This window comes from Anastrepha ludens, chromosome 2 (genome assembly GCF_028408465.1).
Source record: "Anastrepha ludens isolate Willacy chromosome 2, idAnaLude1.1, whole genome shotgun sequence".
NCBI lineage: Eukaryota > Metazoa > Arthropoda > Insecta > Diptera > Tephritidae > Anastrepha > Anastrepha ludens.
In genome coordinates, this window is record NC_071498.1 from 162,902,073 (window position 1) to 162,921,217 (window position 19,145).

A 19,145-nucleotide genomic window follows, 5' to 3' on the forward strand; every position below is an offset into this window, starting at 1 on the left:
ACAGTCCCATACTGTCGATTGTTGTTTTCGTCTCATATGCATATACCCAAAATTCCTCACCTGTTACGATACCATAGACATGCTTTGAAACACCGCGGCTAAATTTCTTCAACATTTCTTTATACCCATCCATATGAGCCCTTTTTGGGCAATTGTCAAAGTATGCCGTATCCAATAAGAACAAATATTCTTGCCGATCAAATATTCATACAATATTGAATTTATGCTAATTTTACTTATGCCCAAGGATACCTTTATCTCTCCATATGTCACACGACGATTTTGCATTATCAGCTGTCGCACAGAAACCGTCTTTGAACAGACTTCACGAAATTCATCCTGTAAGAGTTAAAGGATACGTTGGAACTCATTGCATCAGCGTTTCACAATGTCCAAGTGTGGTGTCTCAACGCCGAAAGTGGAAGTATTTTGATCAACCACTCTTGCCTCGATAAGCCACAGCGAAAATCGTGATAAACCATCGCGCGGAAATGGTCAAATGGAAAAAGAACAAATAAAGATCATAAGTGACACCGATAATAATGTCAGCCTGGAAATCCAACATAGAATCTCTGTTGCCAACATGTGATATTTTGGACTAAGTAGGCAACTGAGTTGTAAAATCCTCTCCCTCAATGAGGCACCCCTTGGAGTGTTTGAGAGAAAAGTTCGACGGAAGATTTTTGGACCTTTGCGAGTTGGCGACGGCGAGTATCGTAGGCGATGGAGCTGTATGAGCTTTACGACGACATAGACATAGTGCAGCGAATTAATTTTCAACGGCTACGTTGGCTGAGTCATGTCGTCCGAATGGATACAAATGCCCTGAAGTACTCGATGCGGTACCAGCTAGTGGTAGTAGAGGAAAAGGAAGGCGTCCTCTGCGTTGGAAAGATTATGTGAAAAAGGACTTGCCTTCATCTGGTGTGTCGAACTAGCGGCGGTTAGCACGAGAAAGAAGCGACTGGCATGCTTTGTTAAACTCGGCGAAAATCGCGTAAGCGGATATAACGCAAATCAAGAAGAAGAACAAAGCATTCTAGGGTTAAAGGATCTGAGAAAGATATACAGTAATCAAAATTATTTTTTCCACGATATTTTTTCTTTTCTTCGTATATTTGGAATCTTTGGGATCGAGAAATAAGTACAAGGAGTTGAACATCCTTTTAAAGTATGTATACTTTCAAATAAGGGTAGGTAGTTTCAAATGTATTCTGCGGCCCAGTCGAGCTTATACTGCCCCCCAAAATCATTCGGTGCAAAGCCTCAGCAACTGCACCAGCCTTGGAGACAAATATCGAACGCACCATTCATGATATCGCAGTCTCAATCTTTCAATTCAATCTAATTTTGAAGCTCCATGATGACGCTCCTCAAATCCCACGGCCTACAAAGGAAGAATACTGCCAGTTATTTCCCACTTCCGGAGGGCTGAGAAGCTTGTTTTATGGTAGAAATACACTGTAATTTTATCGGGTATCAAATGCGAATGAAGCAATGAAGGCGGCGTACAGGTTCAAGTTAAACGGAGACTGGGGAAATGTAGAGAACATTGGCCACTGTCAGATATGCAACCAGTTGTGTGAGCGTTGAACACTGTTTTCAATGTCAGTGGACAATCAGGTGCCTTACGTTAACTTCGGTAGGAAGTATGATCTTTTTATCCCACATAGAGATCATGGGTTATGGGTTCTGGGTTATGGGTATGGCGGAGGCGCATTACGACCTTTACTTACCGCTGGTAAAAAAATAACTCTCGCGAGGGACTTTAAGGCTATTGGATGCTCCAGAACTCTTTGTAGTGAATCTCTTTCTTCTTCTCCACTATGTAAGGAATGTCCGCCAGCTATGAAAGAAATGTCCGCCAGCTTAAACCAATGCAGATATTCTTGGAAACAGCCATGTTCACTCAGCCATTGGGTGAGGTAGTAGTCTACGTCCCTGTATTTTCTTGTAAGCCACTCATTGATGCACGGGCTGAGTTTATATGTCCAGCACCCGTTTTTAGACAGCTCTTAACGCTGCTGCTATCCAATGTAGGCCTAGCCCCCGCGTAATGTATAGTCGGCTTCTTTCCTCTGCCCATCAGATGAAAAGAAGGCCTTCCTGCAAAGACACAAATTGTGTCGTCTGATACGGTTCTAATCGAATCTAATCTATGTATCGGGCACCCACTATTAGAAACATACTTTCCAGTAGGGAAAGGGAGAGTATTGACGCTCAAACCCATTTAACTCCTGCAGTTTTTTAACCTTTTCTTTCCTTTATACGGCGCTGAAAAATTATATTTCTGTACGGAGTATAAATAATATTTGTCCAATAATTCAAAAACATTTTATTTGCATTAAAAACTCTTTAACAATTTGGGTGATAAGCGGAGTAAGGTGAATATAAATTTTTTTTTTTAATCTGGAGTAAGAATATAAGAAATTCATGGCAATATTAGCAAAGGCGTTTTCTGTTTGTCCTTTTTCCCTTTTCTGTCGGACGCCATTTCACTTTTAAAACCCATAATCAGTTGATGGCCAAAAAAATAGAAAACCTCGCAAACACCAACCAAGGAGAAGCCAGTAACGATGCTCACCAAGTTGCCAATAAAACCTTTGAAAAAAAATGAAACAAATTTTAATAAGAAATGCTGCTTCAGTTCCGAAATTCATCAACTCACCGAGAGCTTCAACCCAGTCGTCGGTAAGTATGCGCCTGAAGTATTGAATATGGGAGGTGCCAAAGTAAACTTTAATCACTGCAAAACTCGAAATATTCGACAGGCCGATTTGGCTGCAAAACAAAAAAAAAAGAAGAAAAAAAGTTGAAACAAGTGCGACATTCCACGGTAACTCTTTTACTTACGGAAATGGTTCAATGTTATATGGATTCAATGGCAAAGCATTGAGATCAACGGCGTAACGAAACGATGAGCAGAGCGGCAAACACTGAGGGCAATATAAGGAATCCTCCATTTCTCGTTCAAGACCAGGAATATTCGCGCGTTCAGTTATGACATTGGACCATTTGACTGAGAGTAAAGTATAAATATTAGAAAAAATGAAAAAAGTAAATCATGTTTTGAAGTATTGGTGATACATTGATGAGGTAAAAAATTCTGATCATATTCCGCTGGGTGCCTTTGGTGAGCCACATCTCACATACTAATCGGCGATTTAAAATGGCATCTCGCTCAAAGCACGTTTTTTAACAGGTTTGTGTTACTCCGAGGAAAATCCATACATTCTCCAATACCATTATAAGAAAGGGGAAAAGTTGGAGCAAAAAACGTTTGCAGTTTGAAAATTCAATAGAGTATCGAGACCAAAAAAAGTTTGTTTTGAAGATGAAACACGCTCACGCGGAAATAATCCAGTAGAGCCGTACCGCGAAGCTTTATGCCATTGCCCAGGAAATGAAGATTTAGAACCGATAATAATGTCAGCCTTGAAATCCAATGTAGAATCTCTCTTGCCAACAAGTAGTAATTTGGACTTTCTGGACGAACAAATCTAACACTCTACAAGACTCTCATCATAACCGTCCTAACGTATGGTGCAGAAGCTTGGACGATGACAACATCCGATGAAGCGTCCCTTGGAGTGTTTGAGAGAAAGATTCTGCGCAAGATTTTTGGCCCTTTGCACGTTGGCAACGGCGAATATCGCAGATGATGGAACGATGAGTTGTATGAGCTTTACTACGACAAGGACATAGCGCAGCGAGTAAAGATCCAGCGGCTACGCTGGCTGGGTCATGTCGTCCGAATGGATACAAACGCTCCAGCTATGAAAGTATTCGATGTGGTACCAGCTGGTGGTAGCAGAAGAAGAGGAAGGCCTACGTTGGAAAAATCAGGTGGATAAGGACATGGCTTCACTTGGTATTGCCAACGCCTTGTTAAGATTGTCCAAAATCGCGTAAGCGGTTATCGTGCCAAGCAAGAAGAAGAAGGAAATGAAGTCTAAAAAGCATTTGGAACCAATTAAATAAGGAAGCTCGATGTGTGGTTACCACAAAAATTTACTCAGAAGACCATTTGCAACGAATTGAAAACTGCGATTTTTTGAAATGGTTAGTAATGGCAATGAAAACCAGGTCACATGTGAGAATATAGTTCAAAAAAGATTGTCATCAAATCGCGGTGAGCTAGTCCAAATGAGCGCTAAGTTCGAATTAACGAACAAGCAAGTTTTCCTTATGTTTGGTGGGATTAGAAAGAATCAGCTACTAAGAGCTACACCGATCAGACCAAACAAAAAATTCGGACCGCCACTGTCAACAATTGATCACATTGCTGCAAACGAAACACCAAAAGCGGCCTGTTTTGGAGAAAAGTATGGAAGCTTGGTTTAGCAAGGCGCATCAGAAGCTCCAAGAGCTTCGATAAGAGGTTCCATCGCATATACCGTATAGTCCAGACGTGGCACCAAGCGATTATCACTTTTTGTAGATTAGATTAGGTTGAAGCGATTGTCCTGTGTGACACACTCAGGCTCATAGCTCATGCGTGGGGAGCTTATCCTTATCTCTCCTAAGACTAGTGTGTGCTTTTCAAAATTTTTAGAATATCTCTGATTTCTGCAGAACTGGGATCTTTCAAATCAATAAAAAATTGTCTAGCAGAGCAGGGCATTGGTACAGTAGATTTGTCTCTTCCTCCTCCTTATCTAGACAACTTCTACAGAAGTCCCGTATTTGCACACCCATACTTCGGGCGTGTCTACCTCTGATTTCTGCAAAACTGAGATCTTCCAACTCATTAAAAAATTGTCTGTCTAGAATAGTAAACCTACGACTGGATAGAGCAGGACAATGGTGCAGCAGGTGCGAGATCATCTCTTCAGCTTCATCATGTAGACAGCTTCGACAGAAGTCACGTGTTTGCACACCCATCCCTTGGGCGTGTCTACCTATAAGGCAGTGTCCCGTTATGACTGAAGTCAGTGTGCTAAGATGTGCTTATTTTAGCTTAACAAAGGTTCGTGCGTTAGCATTGAGAGTCGGCCTCAGTTGTCGGACGATTCTACCGGTGGTTTCATTCACTCCATCTTGCGTTCGCCGATTTTTCAAGGATAAGTAGATTGCACGTTTGTAAGGTAGGTATGCCTATGTAATTGTCTATTAACTCATCGGTCAATTTGGCGCCGCGTCTCGCTAGTTAATCCGCTCTGCAGTTATCCTCAATGTCGCCAGGAACCCGTGTTACGTTTAGGTGAAATGACGCAGGCATCTCGTTAAGAGACGTGCGGCATTTCATGGCTACCTTGGAGGTTGCCGACTGTTTTGTAAGGGATTTTATCGCCGCCTGGCGATATCATTTCCTGGTGTCTCATCACACTATACCAGTATCGCGGTTTTCTTTATTGCCATCAGTCCAGCCTGAAGGACACTACAGTAGTTGGGTAGCCGAAAACTGACGGAGATCCTCAGATGTTCAGGGTGTACACCTCCGCCCTCCCTGCCCACGAGGTTTGCGCCATCTGTGTATACATGGATGGACTCGCCCTGTCCTACATCGCCCCGTTCTCACTTTTCCCTTGAGAGTAGGAGGGTGGTGAACGTTGTAATGATAAGTGTAAGTGGGCGTGCATAGTCCACCAGTCCGGGAAGTTTGTTCACTTACTTAGAGTGTTCAGCCTTATTGCCGCACTGCGTGCGATATATCTTGCCTGCTGATCTACGAGAAAGAAATTTAATGTCGCATATAATGCTTTCGCTGGTGTGGTTAACATCGCACCGGTTATTAGAACTGATGCTAGTCTTTGAATCTTGTCAAGTTGTTTGATGTTCACACTCTTCTCAAGGGCAATCCACCACATTACAATGCCATAGTAGAGAATTGGCCTAACCACTACTGTGTAGAGCCAATGTATCATTCTGGGTTCCAATCCCTATTTCTTCCCATTTAGCCTTCCGCAGGAGTACAACACCCTCAATTCAACTTCCTATCCAGTACAAGTAGATATATTACCCTTTCTGTTACTCTAAGTGGTTTCCCTAGAAATATTCGTTTAAGAGCAGGTGTTTTATGTTTCCTGCTGAACAGTATCAGATATGTTTTTCCGGATTTACTTCTAGTCATCACTTTTTGTAATATTTAAAAACTTTTTTCATGGTAAAAAATTTACCTCAAGAGAGACATGGGAAAACTCGTCCATACTTTTTTCTGCAATAGAGACGAGGATTACTTAAAAGGAAAACTCGTCGCACAAAGTGCTACAAATTTAATCTAAATCGACTAGTCTCTACTATATTAAATTCTTCATCGAAATAAAGCGTAAGAAATTTCAAAACTTTTTACTCGACTCAATAAACGATAATAAATAAGAATCAATTCGTATTCTTTAGCAACTCACAGTAATATCGTTCCAAACATGTCTTGTGCCGCAGCGTACAGTAAACAAAATCCGTGCCTACGTCTAGCAAATGTTCGGGGTACGTGAAAATCAAACAATTGCACAACACCAACATGCTGTGCATACGGCAACGTGTAATGCAATTATTGAAACTGTATTTTTTGCCATAGACCCGAGGTTGCTCATCTGCAAAATAACATTTACGCTAAAGAGAAGGAGAAAAGAGAGTAAAACAACGGAAGAGTGGTTAGTAGAGAGCGAGAAGTGCTTGAATTCAACTTTTGCAGCAATTAAAGCAATGTGTCTGCAGGATTATGTTAATCTCTTTTTATGGCACTTACCACAGATGGCGGCAGTATGCGTGCTTCATTGACAGTTTCCATAATACTCGGCACTATAGATACGTATGTTTGCATACCAGTTTCTACCAAACGTTCGGTTACCGCACCACTGGAAACTTCTGCATTATTACCGTAGGAATATAGATAAAACTTTCATAAAAAACAAGCAAGAAAAAAAAAAGAGAAATTAGGAAGATTTTAAAAAAGATAAATTATTATTATTATTTATTAAAATATATATAAAATCATCAATAGGATTTATTTATTTTTTGGAATCCGATAGCCCTGGTAGTTTGTGCGATTACTTATATTATTTATATTACAGCTTAATGTAATGTAATCGCATTTTAATGCAATCGTATTTTAATTATATTGATGATTTTGCGACGCAAATCAGCTGCTATTCAATAGTTTGTGAGATGAGTTGAGACTTTCCACACATAAAGCATTATAAAAGGAGCGATTTCCCCTTCGCAAGCAATGCCAATGCATGGTGAAAAGATTTTTAGAGGTGTACTAGCAGACCGTTGTTCGGTTCTGAGCCGACAGATATGCCGAAGTCATTCGTTTTGTGTTTCACTTAGCTAAAGCTAAATTTTGTGAAACACAAAACAAATGACGTAGAATTCAAAGTTCCCCTCAAACAATGTACAGCCGTCCATTTGTGTGATAACTGCAAGCGAAAAAACCATTTGGAAGGCGACCAGTATTGGATGTTAATCTAGTAATTTTTCAATCGACTAAGAATAATTTAGTAGTAAGAAGTAGTTGCATTAACTCAAATTAATTGCGATTAATAAAGAAATTAAAATTAAAACTAACTGCAATTAACTTTTCTAGTTTTTCTATGAAACAATTAAACATATCAATTAACCTACGTGTCTTTATGGGAATCAACTAAAAGAAGATTTAGAAAATTCTGTAATGCCGCAAAATTAATCATCCAATTTTTTTTTACCAACTTTTTACTAAATTCAATAAAAAACATTCAATAACACAAAGTGGCGTAAAATTCACCAACCATTTATTTTTAACAACTTTTTACTAAATTCAATAAAAAACATTCAATACCGCAAAGTGGCGCAAAACTAATCATCCAGTTTTTTTTACCAACTTTTTACTCAATTCAATAAAAAAACTTCAATACCACAAAGTGGCGCAAAATTAATCATCCAATTTTTTTTTGTTGTTTTGCCAACTTTTTACTAAATTCAATAAAATAAATTCAATACCACAAAGTGGCGCAAAATTAATCATCCATTTTTCTCTTACCAACGTTTTCTCTAAATTCAATAAAATAAATTCAATAACACAAAGTGGCGCAAAATTAATCTTCCAATTTTTTTTTGTTGTTGTTTTGCCAACTTTTTACTAAATTCAATAATATAAATTTAATACCACAAAGTGGCGCAAAATTAATCATCCAATTTTTTTTTGTTGTTTTGCCAACTTTTTACTAAATTCAATCAAATAAATTCAATAACACAAAGTGGCGCAAAATTAATCTTCCAATTTTTTTTTGTTGTTGTTTTGCCAACTTTTTACTAAATTCAATAAAAGAAGTCATTACCACAAAGTGGCGCAAAATTAATCATCCATTTTTTTACCAACTTTTTATTAAACTCAAAAAAATAAATTCAATGCCACAAAGTGGCGCAAAATTAATCATCCATTTTTTACTAACGTTTTTTTCTAAATTCAATCAAATAAATCCAATACCACAAAGTGGCGCAAAATTAATAATCCAATTTTGTTTCTATTTTTTCGATTTTCGACCAAATTTTTGCCATAAATTCTGTGGCAAATTTTACAATGCCTACGGACAGAAGCATTTGCCTTTTCATAAAATATCACAGTTCCGTGACAAATTTCGCTTGTTAAAAATGCAGTAGGGAGCTAAGGAAATTCGCTTTGCAGTGATTGCATTGATTGATTACGAATTGCTGAAAAAAACTTAATATTTCGAGAACTTTTGTGTACCGCTCGATCAATCGCGTCTGAAGTGGCAGACAGAAAAAGAAGTGGTCGTCCTCGAGTGGTTCGAAGCGGCCTTAAAAGCCGTTCAAGAAAGAATTCGCAGAAATCCTCTTCGAAAGCAAAAAATCATGTCCAGGGAAATCGTGTCGACCAGATCCACATCACGATAAATTAGAGATGATCTCCACGTGAAAACCTTCCCTTGCTCAACTGGTAATCTTTTGACAAAATTTGACTCGACAGATGCAAGCATCTTCTCCGGGGGCACGCGCTCAACGGCCATGAAAATATTATTTTCACAGATGAGAAAAATTTCATTGTTAAACAAGTTTTTAATAAACAAATCAAAAAAAAAATCTATGCTAAAACTTCTTAAGAAGCAAAAAATGTTGTTCCAAGGGTGCAGCGTGGCCGCCATCCAACCAAAAAGGGGTTAAGACCGGAGCGAAATTGTACCAGGAGGATGTCTTAGAAGGTGTGGTGAAACAATTGAACAGTACTCTCTTCAATGGAGAGCGTTGGATCTTCCAGGAAAATCCCATAAGGCAAAAACCTCCCCGCAGGGGCTAAAAACGAATATTCCTTGTTTCATTGCCACGGAAGATTAGCCGTCTGAAAGTTCAGATCTGAATCCATTCGACTACAGTTTGTGGTCTGAGTTGAAGCACATCGCCTGTCGAAGGCCTCACAGCAATTGGAGAGTCTCAAACAATCTTTGATGCGAGCAGCGATATTAATATCCATGGAAGCCGAGCGTGCTGCAATAGCTAATTAGCCTAAACGTTTGAAGGTTTGTGTAGAAGCAAATGGTGACCATTTCAAATGAAAATGAAAATAAATTTTTTTTTTAATATTTACATGACTAAATGAAACTGACTTCATTTGCAAAAGTATTTTAATTTCTTATCTATAACGGTCTTAACTTATAATAAAACTTATCGCAGGACTATATATACATATCGCACCCTAAATACAAAAGGGTCACAACTCAAAATGTACTTCTGCTCAAATATGAACGAGACGTTATCAATAAAACGGTCCGGGGATGACATATGGCAAAAATAAATTTTTTGTTTTTTGGTAGGACTGTTATAAGCTTACATGGCAAATTTCAGCGTGATATGTTACATAGTTTGTTTTCTGTGCTACTGTAAACAAGTCAAGTGGAAAATTTTGAGTTGTGCCCCTTTTGTATTTAGGGTGCGGTATAACCTCTCAAGCGCTCTCTGATGAAAGTGTGAACAACTATTCCCCAAGCTACCATCGGTGTGTGATGGTGAGGTGCCTTCTAAAAGGGACTAAAATTGATCGCAAACTATAAAATAGGTTATTTTTAATAAACAAATTTACTTAAAAAATATTAAGCAATGACAGAGTGGGTTCGCTTAAAAAGACATGCCTTCAATTGGCGCACCCGGAAAAATAAGTGCTTTGGTTAAACTTGTCATGAGATTTTTTCTATTTATAAATGTCGTAGCAGTATCTGAAAGTGCAACTATTTATCTACTTTTTATCTTTATTTCAATACGTGAAGAAATTTTTATTTATCTCTGAGTTATAGTCAGTTGAGCTTAAGGTATTAGATTCCTATAAAGTGGCCTACAAAAAAAAAGCAAAGTATCAGTAAGTAAGTAAATACTGTAGAATCTGAGGCCAAATTCGCAGTTTATCTATAACCTTAATAAAGCTAATTTTCTTTACTAAGTTACTTGAACTTTACTAAGTAACTTAACTAAGTTACGGAATTTTGTGGTCTGTTTCTTGGTTCAAAAAGTCAGGCAAGTTTTGCTAGTCTTTATATGTAATCAGCGCAATTTTTTAGAGCTCAAGTAAAAGTAAAAGAAAGAAATGCGCAGCATTGGTTTCTTTCTTTTTCATTATATAATAAAGAGTCTTTCAAAAGTGGCGCCTAGATGTCAGTAGTGAATAATTCCTTGACGGTACCTTTGTCTATATTATCTTTGGCATTTGTCAAGTAGACAGACGTACAATTTTACATAATGGAACAACGCATTAAATTTATTGAAACTTATTATTGAAATGGCCCAACTTTAGGAACAACTTATCGCAAAATTCGTGATTATGTGGAAATAATCACCCGAATTAATGGGCAATTCAAAGTTTGGTGAAAAAATTTCAAGATACTGGTTCTGTCGATGATAAAAAAAATACTGACAGGCCAAAAGCTGAAGATTCTCTTCAGAATATTCCTGATATATTGCATACAAAGAGTTGCTGAACAACCTTCATATCTCGATATCCCGACGTTCTTAACAACTAAGCGTTAATGAATGGACTGTTTAGCGGATTTTCCTTTAGACGTCTTCATGTTGGACATTTAAATTATGTCATTTTTCCCAAATAATTGTTAAGAGCCGTATTTTCAATAAAAATAGTGAAACCTGAAGGAATCCAACGTTTTACAAGCCTATTTTATAACAACCTCTAGGCGCGTCTCTTGAAACACCCTTTAACTTGCATAGTTAGAAGTCTTGCGCCTTTCATACTTACCGTGAAGCCCGCAGAAAGCGATTGCTTAAAAAACTCATCGTTGTTTGAAACTTTTAATAAAAGCTCGAGGCCTTTGGTTTGCTTGAAAAAACTAAGCCTCATAGGACGCGACTTGGCATATCTAAACAGAAATGAGACAAAAGCGTTTCAAGGGCTTTACATACGTGCATACAAATTTGTAAAAATGGGTAAATATAAAATAAGATTTTATGGAATTTAATTTAATTAATTAAGGCAATTTTAGCCATATTTAAGTAAATTTTGTGAAAATGCCATTAGAAAGCTGCTTACTGAAATAGTCAACCTTCCGTTTTAAGCGCATACTTACAAGCCGTCTGCATTGAAGGTGCAGCAAAAACCATCCTGAGTCAAAGTTTCTTGGAATTTCGTTTGACAATCGAAATTCTCGCCAGCCAAACGGCAATGTACCAAAATATCCTTGCATCTTGGGGTTAACTGAAGGGTGAAGAAAGCCAGCTAAATAAACATATTTTTGATGCCGGAAGCAAATACTTCATACTCATACATATATGGATAAATTAGGGTGGTCAACAAAAGGTCGAAATACCGAATATTATTTTTAGCGATTTTATATCGCATTTAAAAAAATAAAAATTAAAAATATAATTAAATTATTCAGTGTGGTAATAAATATTCAGTTCTAAAAAAAATAAAAAATAGAATTAATCTATTGAGTGTGGTAATAAATATTCAGTTCTAAAAAAAAAAAGAAATCTCATTCCTCAAACCCAACAACTTATCCTTTCCATCCTTACTCCCGCACAATAGTCAGAGCATTATTTGCATTGTGGCTGCTAAAACAACAACAAAGAAAAACACACAGTTACACATTGCATCAGTGGCGCCAGCAAGAGGAAGCGGGTAACTGCGGTAATAGCGCAAACACACCAAATTTAGCGAAGTCCTCAACCGACTGTGCGATCCTTCTGCCAGAAAAATGTGACACACAGATGGCGCTCCAAACATTAAGCAGGCGTTCTCCTAAGCAACGACAGGTGGGCTTTTCCACTATTTAGGACTGCTAACAAAACCAACGCAAGAGAAGTCTTGTTGAGGCCCTATGCTCCCGAAAGGAGTGAACAAGGAAAAAAAAATCAGTAATTCAATCTTTTTACGTATTTACATACATGATTTTGTTAAACCAGATTGACTATAGTTTTTAAGTAAAATTCTTTAATAATAAAGCCAAACTTGAAGCTAAAAACCTTCCAAGAGCACTCACAAAGTACTCGTAAATATGGTTACACAATAAATTTTTTTAATATCTAGCAATTCACTAATAAGTGCCTAAGTAACGGCCTGGCATTATGGCTTTTGCAAATTACTATGGCAAATATATTTAGTCCTGCCATAAATTCTATTATAAGTCCGTTATAGATATGAAATTAAAACACTTTTGCGAATGAAGTCAGTTTCATTTAGTCATGTAAATATTACAAAAAAAAAATTGTTTTAATTTTCTTTCGAAATGGTCAGCATTTGCTTCTACACAAGCCGTTAAACGATTAGGCCATTCAGCTATTGCAGCATGAACGGTTTTCCATGGATATTGTCGTCGCTGCTCGTACTCCGTGAGACTGTCCAAATTTCTCTGACGCCTTCGACAGGCTATGTGCTTCAACTCAGACCACAAACTGAAGACCAATGGATTCAGATCTGAACTTCTAGATGTAAAATCTTCTGCGGCTATGAACCCAGGAACAATGTCTTTTAGTCATTGCGGCATGGTTTCGTCCTTATGTATTGGCTTGGAATCTTGCAGGAAGATCCAAAGGTCCCCATTGAAGGGAGTACTGTTCAATTGTTTCACCACACCTTCTAAGACATCCTCCTGGTACAATTTCGCGTCGGTCTTAACCTCTTTTTGGTTGGATGGTGGCCACACTAAAGCCTTGGAACAACATTTCTTGCGTCTTTAGAAGTTTTAGCATAGATTTTGTCGTTTTGTTTATTAAAAACTTGTTTAGCAATGAACATTTTTCCATCTGTGAAAAGAATATTGGTAGTCGAAAAAGTCTTTTCGTATTTCTAATCAAACTTCAACTCATTTTTTTTACATTTATAATGAACTTTATTAAACCAAATATGTACCATTTTGGTCCACCACCTTTTGCCATTTTTCATCTAGAGACAATATTCCATCAGTGTAAAACTTTTTTGGTTTCTCGGCGAAAAACTCGACAGGTAATTTTCACAGGCTTCTCTTAAAGTCAACTTTACTCCCTTAAGGAAACTCTGCATTGACCGAAACAAATGGTTGTCCGATGGTGCAAGGTCAGGGCTATATGGTGAATGCATCAAAACTTTCCAGCCAAGCTCTTCCAGTTTTTGCCGAGCCATCAAAGATGTGTGTGGCCTAACGTTGTCCTGATGGAAGACGACGCCCTTTCTGCTGATCAGTTCTGGCCGTTTTTTTTCGATTACTTGCTTCAATCTCATCAGTTGTTGACAGTAAAGTGTAGAATCAATCGTTCGAGCAGGCTGGAGCAGCTCATAGTGGATGATTTATTTTCCAATCCCATCAAACACACAGCATAACCTTTCGAGGCGTCAATCCTGGCTTTGCGACCATTTGTTGAGCTTCACCACCCTTGCACCATGATCTTTTTCGCACATTATTGTCGTATTTGAACCACTTTTTCACAGACAATTCATGTGTGGTACCCAAAGATCGAGCTTCTTTTTGTAACCAGCCTTTTTTAAATGGTTCAAAACCGTTTGATGATGAATGTTTAGTGCCTTGGCGATGTCATGGCAGCTTATGTGACGTTTCTCGTCAATCTTTTCCATAATTTCATCGACTTTTTCAATGATAGGTCGACCGGAGCGAGGTGCATCTTTCACATCGAAATTTCCAGAACGGAAGCGAGCGAACCATTGTTCGTCATTGCATCGTCTCCGTAAACTTCACAAATTTCATTGGTGGCTTGTGTGGCATTCTTCCTTTTTTTATACAAAAACTTCAAAATATAGCGAATTTCTTCATTATTCTCACTCATTTTTGAACAGCTATAACTTTTTTTCAAATACATTTTTTTGGTTAAATGAAGCTTAAAATGTCACCTTTCTAAAAGCATATGGCACAATGTGATTGGTAGCAGGGAGATATTATATATGACTCCAACGACATCTATTGACAAAATACGAAAAGACTACCCAATATTTTCATGGCCGTTGACCGCGTGCCACCGGAGAAGCTGCTTGCATCTGTCGAGTGTAATTTTGTCAAAAGATTACCAGTTGAGCAAGGGAAGGTTTTCATGTTAATTTGTCGTGACATGGATCTGGTCGATACGATTTCCCTGGACATGATTTTTTGCTTTCTAAGAGGATATCTGAGAACTCTTTCTCGAATGGCTTTTAAGGCTGCACTGGTTCGAACCACACGGGGACGACCACTTCCTTTATGTCTGTGACTTCAGACGTTTGGGAAACGCGATTGATTGAGCGGTACACAAAAATTCTTGAAATATTAAGTTTTTTCAACAATTCGTAATTCACTTGCACTTTTACCACACTTTTGTAAGGCAATCACTGCAATGCGATTATTCTTAGCTCCCAACTCCATTATTAACCAGCGAAATTTGCCACGAAACTGAGTACATTTTATGAGTAAAGAAGGAATACGAAGGCGGCCGCCGTAGCCGAATGGGTTGGTGCGTGATTACCATTCGGAATTCACAGAGAGGTCGTTGGTTCGAATCTCGGTGAAAGCAAAATTAATAAAAACATTTTTCTAATAGCGGTCGCCCATCGGCAGGCAATGGCAAACCTCCGAGTGTATTTCTGCCATGAAAAAGCTCCTCATAAAAATATCTGCCGTTCGGAGTCGGCTTGAAACTGTAGGTCCCTCCATTTGTGGAACAACATCAAGACGCACACCACAATTAAGAGGAGGAGCCCGGCCAAACACCTAACAGAAGTGTACGCGCCAATTATTTATTTTTTATTTTAAGGAATACGCATAAAAGCAAAAATTGCGGAACTTTTTTCTGCGAATTTGTTCTCGCCGTTTGTATTGGAAAACTTGTGACAGATTTTTTGGCAAGACTTTCTAAAAATTAAAATGAATAAATAAAAAATTGTTTTTTCTTTGGTTTTAGAATTTTTTGCCAGTAACTTTGCGATATTAAAAACATGAATTAATCCTGCTAAATCAATCATTTCGACCCCTGTTTTAATAATAATATATTTAGCATTCCATAACTCTTAATATTTGTTCCATACCTCTCTCATGCGACCTCTGGTATTGTAAGACGCATCCGTGTCCAAGGTGTCGTAGATATCCAAAAAGTTCTGAAATTCCAAGATATCTTCATAATTTCCATCATTATCGATCTCTTTAGTGTACGCATAACTCAATTTGCGTATGTGATTGTAAAAATAATTAACCCCGCGTTTTTGTGGATCAACCATTTGTCTAAAAGATAAAATTGGTTAAGAAAAGAACATCGTGGAAAATTTATATTTAAATTTATGCTAGTCGCCTATTTTAAAAATATATTTGAATATCAACTTACAACTTCTGGGCATATCTTGTGGCCGAGGCATTGGAAATGCGATTTAGTGAGCAAATTGAAAAAGTAGGAAAGGGCACTTTGCGTATTGGGAACAATGGATCGTAAATGGTGGTGCTTAGGAAGTTTCCATCGAAAAAGTAGGTGCTGCGGAGGAAAACAACCAGTACGCTCAACGTGGTGATGTGGAAAACAATCCAAAAGAAACTGCAAGTAAAAAACGGTTGATTACATACGCGCTCCAGCAGCCAAGGCAGGCAATAGTAAGAGTGTTATTGTGTTTTAGACACACACACACACACACTCACCGTTCGTGAAAACGCCGATGCGGCTCAACTAATTTGTCATAACAATGGAATGACACATTTTGCAGGAAATCCTTCAATGCCGCGGCAAATGAGATTTTTCGCTTTCGCTGACTTCGCGGTGTAGGTACCGTCGTCCGCCACCAAGGCGCGCGTCCCAGCACAAATGGTGGATTTATTGTGACTTGCGCTTGTCGCGTGGCATGTGGCGCATGCAGTGGCAGCGATGCTGGTGATGGTGCCATTGATGAGTCGTTTTACCTATGTATGTACCTTTGAGAGTGTGGTTGCGCTGCTGCCAATAAAGGAACTCAATCGCCGTATCCAATAACGGCAACAATTACTTGATCCAACTGCGATATCACTGACAGTTGCAGCTGCTTTTAAATGCCAAACGCTTTTGCATTGAGCTGACTGGTTGATGCATTGGCTGGTGGGGCTTGGACGGCTAACGGCATATGCAGAGTTTGGGATGTGTTGTACCTGTAAATTAGGGTCGTTCTCGTTGGCGCATTAACTTCGGTTAATTGTTTCGGTGTCGCTCGTTGTCAATATGCGCTGATTGTATGTAGATACATATATATATGTGTGTGTGTGTGTGTGTATGCGTGTGTTCGTGCTTGTATGGGTATTGAACTAATTACACAGCATTATGGCTTATTGGTGGTGCGCTTAGCGTAGCAATCAACTTCACAAATCGACTCAATTGGTAGTCGTTTTTAGCCACTGAAGGTGGGACGTGAAATGCGTGCGTCGCAATCGGGCCAAACTCATACCACCACTGCGTTGGAGGATTGTAATGTTCAACGTACGAGCATGCGATTTGTTTCATGCTCAAACAGTTAATTGGCAATAATTCCTCGCGCTAATTGACAATTTGAATTGAAAGCAAGAAGAATGTCGTGCCTTTTGTTAGATACTGTAAGCTATTTATGGCAGCAATTCAAATTTGTATAGAATCTATTCAGATTTGTGTCGCATAATTCCCTAGCAAATAGCCAGGCAGCTATCGAACCTCCCTATGGAGATTACTTGTCTCCCATCAGACGCATCCCCTGGTGGCGGATAGGGGAAAACTCGGTTGATATACAAGGTAAGTGGGAAATAAAATACTACCCGCGGACCACCCCACCTGCTTAGGGGTGTAGGTAGTATTTCTATCACTAAGCTGAGGCGGGCCGTCTAGCAACCTACTTGTCTGAAAATTTCACGTTAACGAATCGTCAAACTAAAATGCGTCGATTAACAAACTCGAACCCTCCGTTGACGACCTTCGACTATCTTAATAAGACTAAGGTAGGATTCTTGAAAAACCTCAAGAGACGCTGATACAGCTACCAACATGAAAAACATGAACTCGAGTTTTCAAAAGGTTGAACGCCAAATTTTACGCTATGGTATTCCCATTCTCTGTCTAAGTGAAGTTAGGTGGACTGGAGCAAGTGATTTTCCCTCCCCAAACGTACACACCGTCTTTTTGTATTCTGGTAAACCTCAAGACAGTAAGCATGAGTCGGAGGCAAAACGCAGCTTAATGTCATGGAACCCCGTGTCGGACAGGTTGATGTGAGCGCGTTTAAAAACCAGTGTGAGGAACATTAGCATTATTCAGTGCTACGATTTAGTGGATGGTGCGACAATGAACAAAACGACGACTTCTACAGCCAGCTGAATTCGGTTAACGACACTCTTCCTCGAAGCGGTATCATCTTTGTAATGGGAGACCTTAACGCAAAAGTCAGCACTGATATCAGCCTTCACACAAAGCTGCCCATCTTCAACTCGAACGTTAAATCCTGGAAAGAAACTGCGAAGATCACGAAGCGCCAGCAAACGTTCATAAATCGCTGCGCTCGTAAGATTTTGTGAACTTTCTGGATAGACGTTGCATCAGAAATCAAAAAGAGGAAATGGCAATTTTTACGATATCAATATTTTCGGGTTGTTGTTATTACTTTCCCGGGATATCGGGACTAATCCCGGTATCTCGGGATTGAGGGCTTAGATATGCATTGTGCCGGTATATGAGCACTCTTTGCGGTCGCGGACGACCAAAAAACACTTGGAGAAGGTCGATGCGGCGCGAATTAGCAGATGCCGACATCTCATGGGATGGTGTAAAAACTACTTTAATTGCTTTATGATTTTGAAAGAACAGCGCTCGCGTGCGGTAGACATACAGGGTTGCCCATATTCGACGGACCCAACGGATTTCGATGACTCTTTGGGACGATTCCAATCGACGAGGCTTGTCTGCAGGCAACAATCTTTGCGTCAATTGAATCTTATACGTGAATAAATGCAAATCAATGTGGATAATTCGTTGTAAAGTGGTCCGACCAATGCCCAACTGCTGAGAACGGCGGTTTTGGGATGTCCTTGGCGACGCCTTGGTCGGTTTAGATTTGGCCTCTTTGAATTAGAAAGAGCATCACCAGTCGAAAACCTTTCGTACAAACGTTTAATGGTGTTCTTAGAAGGCGCACTTTTCACATTATTTAATTTTTTATACGCACATTGAGTTTTCACAGTTGGCTTCTTTTGTTGAATGTAAATTTCAACAATTTGGGAGCGCTCGCGTGGCATATACTGTTCCATGATAAAAATCTGCTTGGACTGACGCTTCCAAGGCGGTATGTTATTAATCGATCTCACGTCTCTGTCAAATGATACAGGGTTGCCAGATGGGTCCGTCGAATATTGGCAACCCTCTATATCTTTTATGTTTCATGAACAATCGCGGCTCCTTTTTTCGGACCCAGACTGTACTCGTATATCAAAATACCTAATACCTCTACAAACTTAATCGAATAAAGTATATACAGTACATACAGCATAAGCTCTCCTAATCGTCACCTCTCTTAAGCGGACTCCTCCCATAAGGAGAACCTTTTTTATTACATACCACAAATCCTTAAGCATTTTTTTTTCTCTTGGGCGGACAACCCTCTTATAGCATATTAAATATTAACAGTATTTACATTTATTACATTTTACTTTTCTCCTAAGCGAACACCTCCCACATGCGGACAAATTTTTCAGTCCCTTAGGAGTTCGCTTAAGAGAGAGTACTCTGTACTTACCTTTGCTTTAGAAGAAAATTTAACATTTTAAAGCCGATTTGCT

The 19,145-nt window shown here is 38.9% G+C and overlaps 1 protein-coding gene across 1 annotated transcript; it reads right to left on the reverse strand.

Moving 5' to 3' along the window:
- Positions 1–2,379: 2,379 nt before the first annotated feature.
- LOC128855549 (pickpocket protein 11) lies at positions 2,380–16,264 on the reverse strand. Its single transcript, XM_054090543.1, has 8 exons — positions 16,023–16,264; positions 15,718–15,921; positions 15,425–15,617; positions 6,689–6,838; positions 6,348–6,552; positions 2,854–3,019; positions 2,669–2,781; positions 2,380–2,601 (listed from the first exon to the last, which is right to left on the reverse strand). Exons 1-8 carry the CDS (start codon positions 16,262–16,264, stop codon positions 2,432–2,434), a joined length of 1,443 nt encoding a protein of 480 aa, XP_053946518.1. The 3' UTR covers positions 2,380–2,431.
- Positions 16,265–19,145: the final 2,881 nt, after the last annotated feature.

Excerpts from the sequence above, each read along its gene's own strand:
- LOC128855549 (XM_054090543.1), bottom strand. The coding sequence starts at position 16,264 with ATGGCACCATCACCAGCATCGCTGCCACTGCATGCGCCACATGCCACG. Across the intron at positions 15,922-16,022 it reads CATCGGCGTTTTCACGAACG|TTTCTTTTGGATTGTTTTCC; the intron begins GTGAGTGTGTGT and ends TTTTACTTGCAG. Across the intron at positions 3,020-6,347 it reads ATGTTTGGAACGATATTACT|TCAAATGGTCCAATGTCATA; the intron begins GTGAGTTGCTAA and ends CTTTACTCTCAG.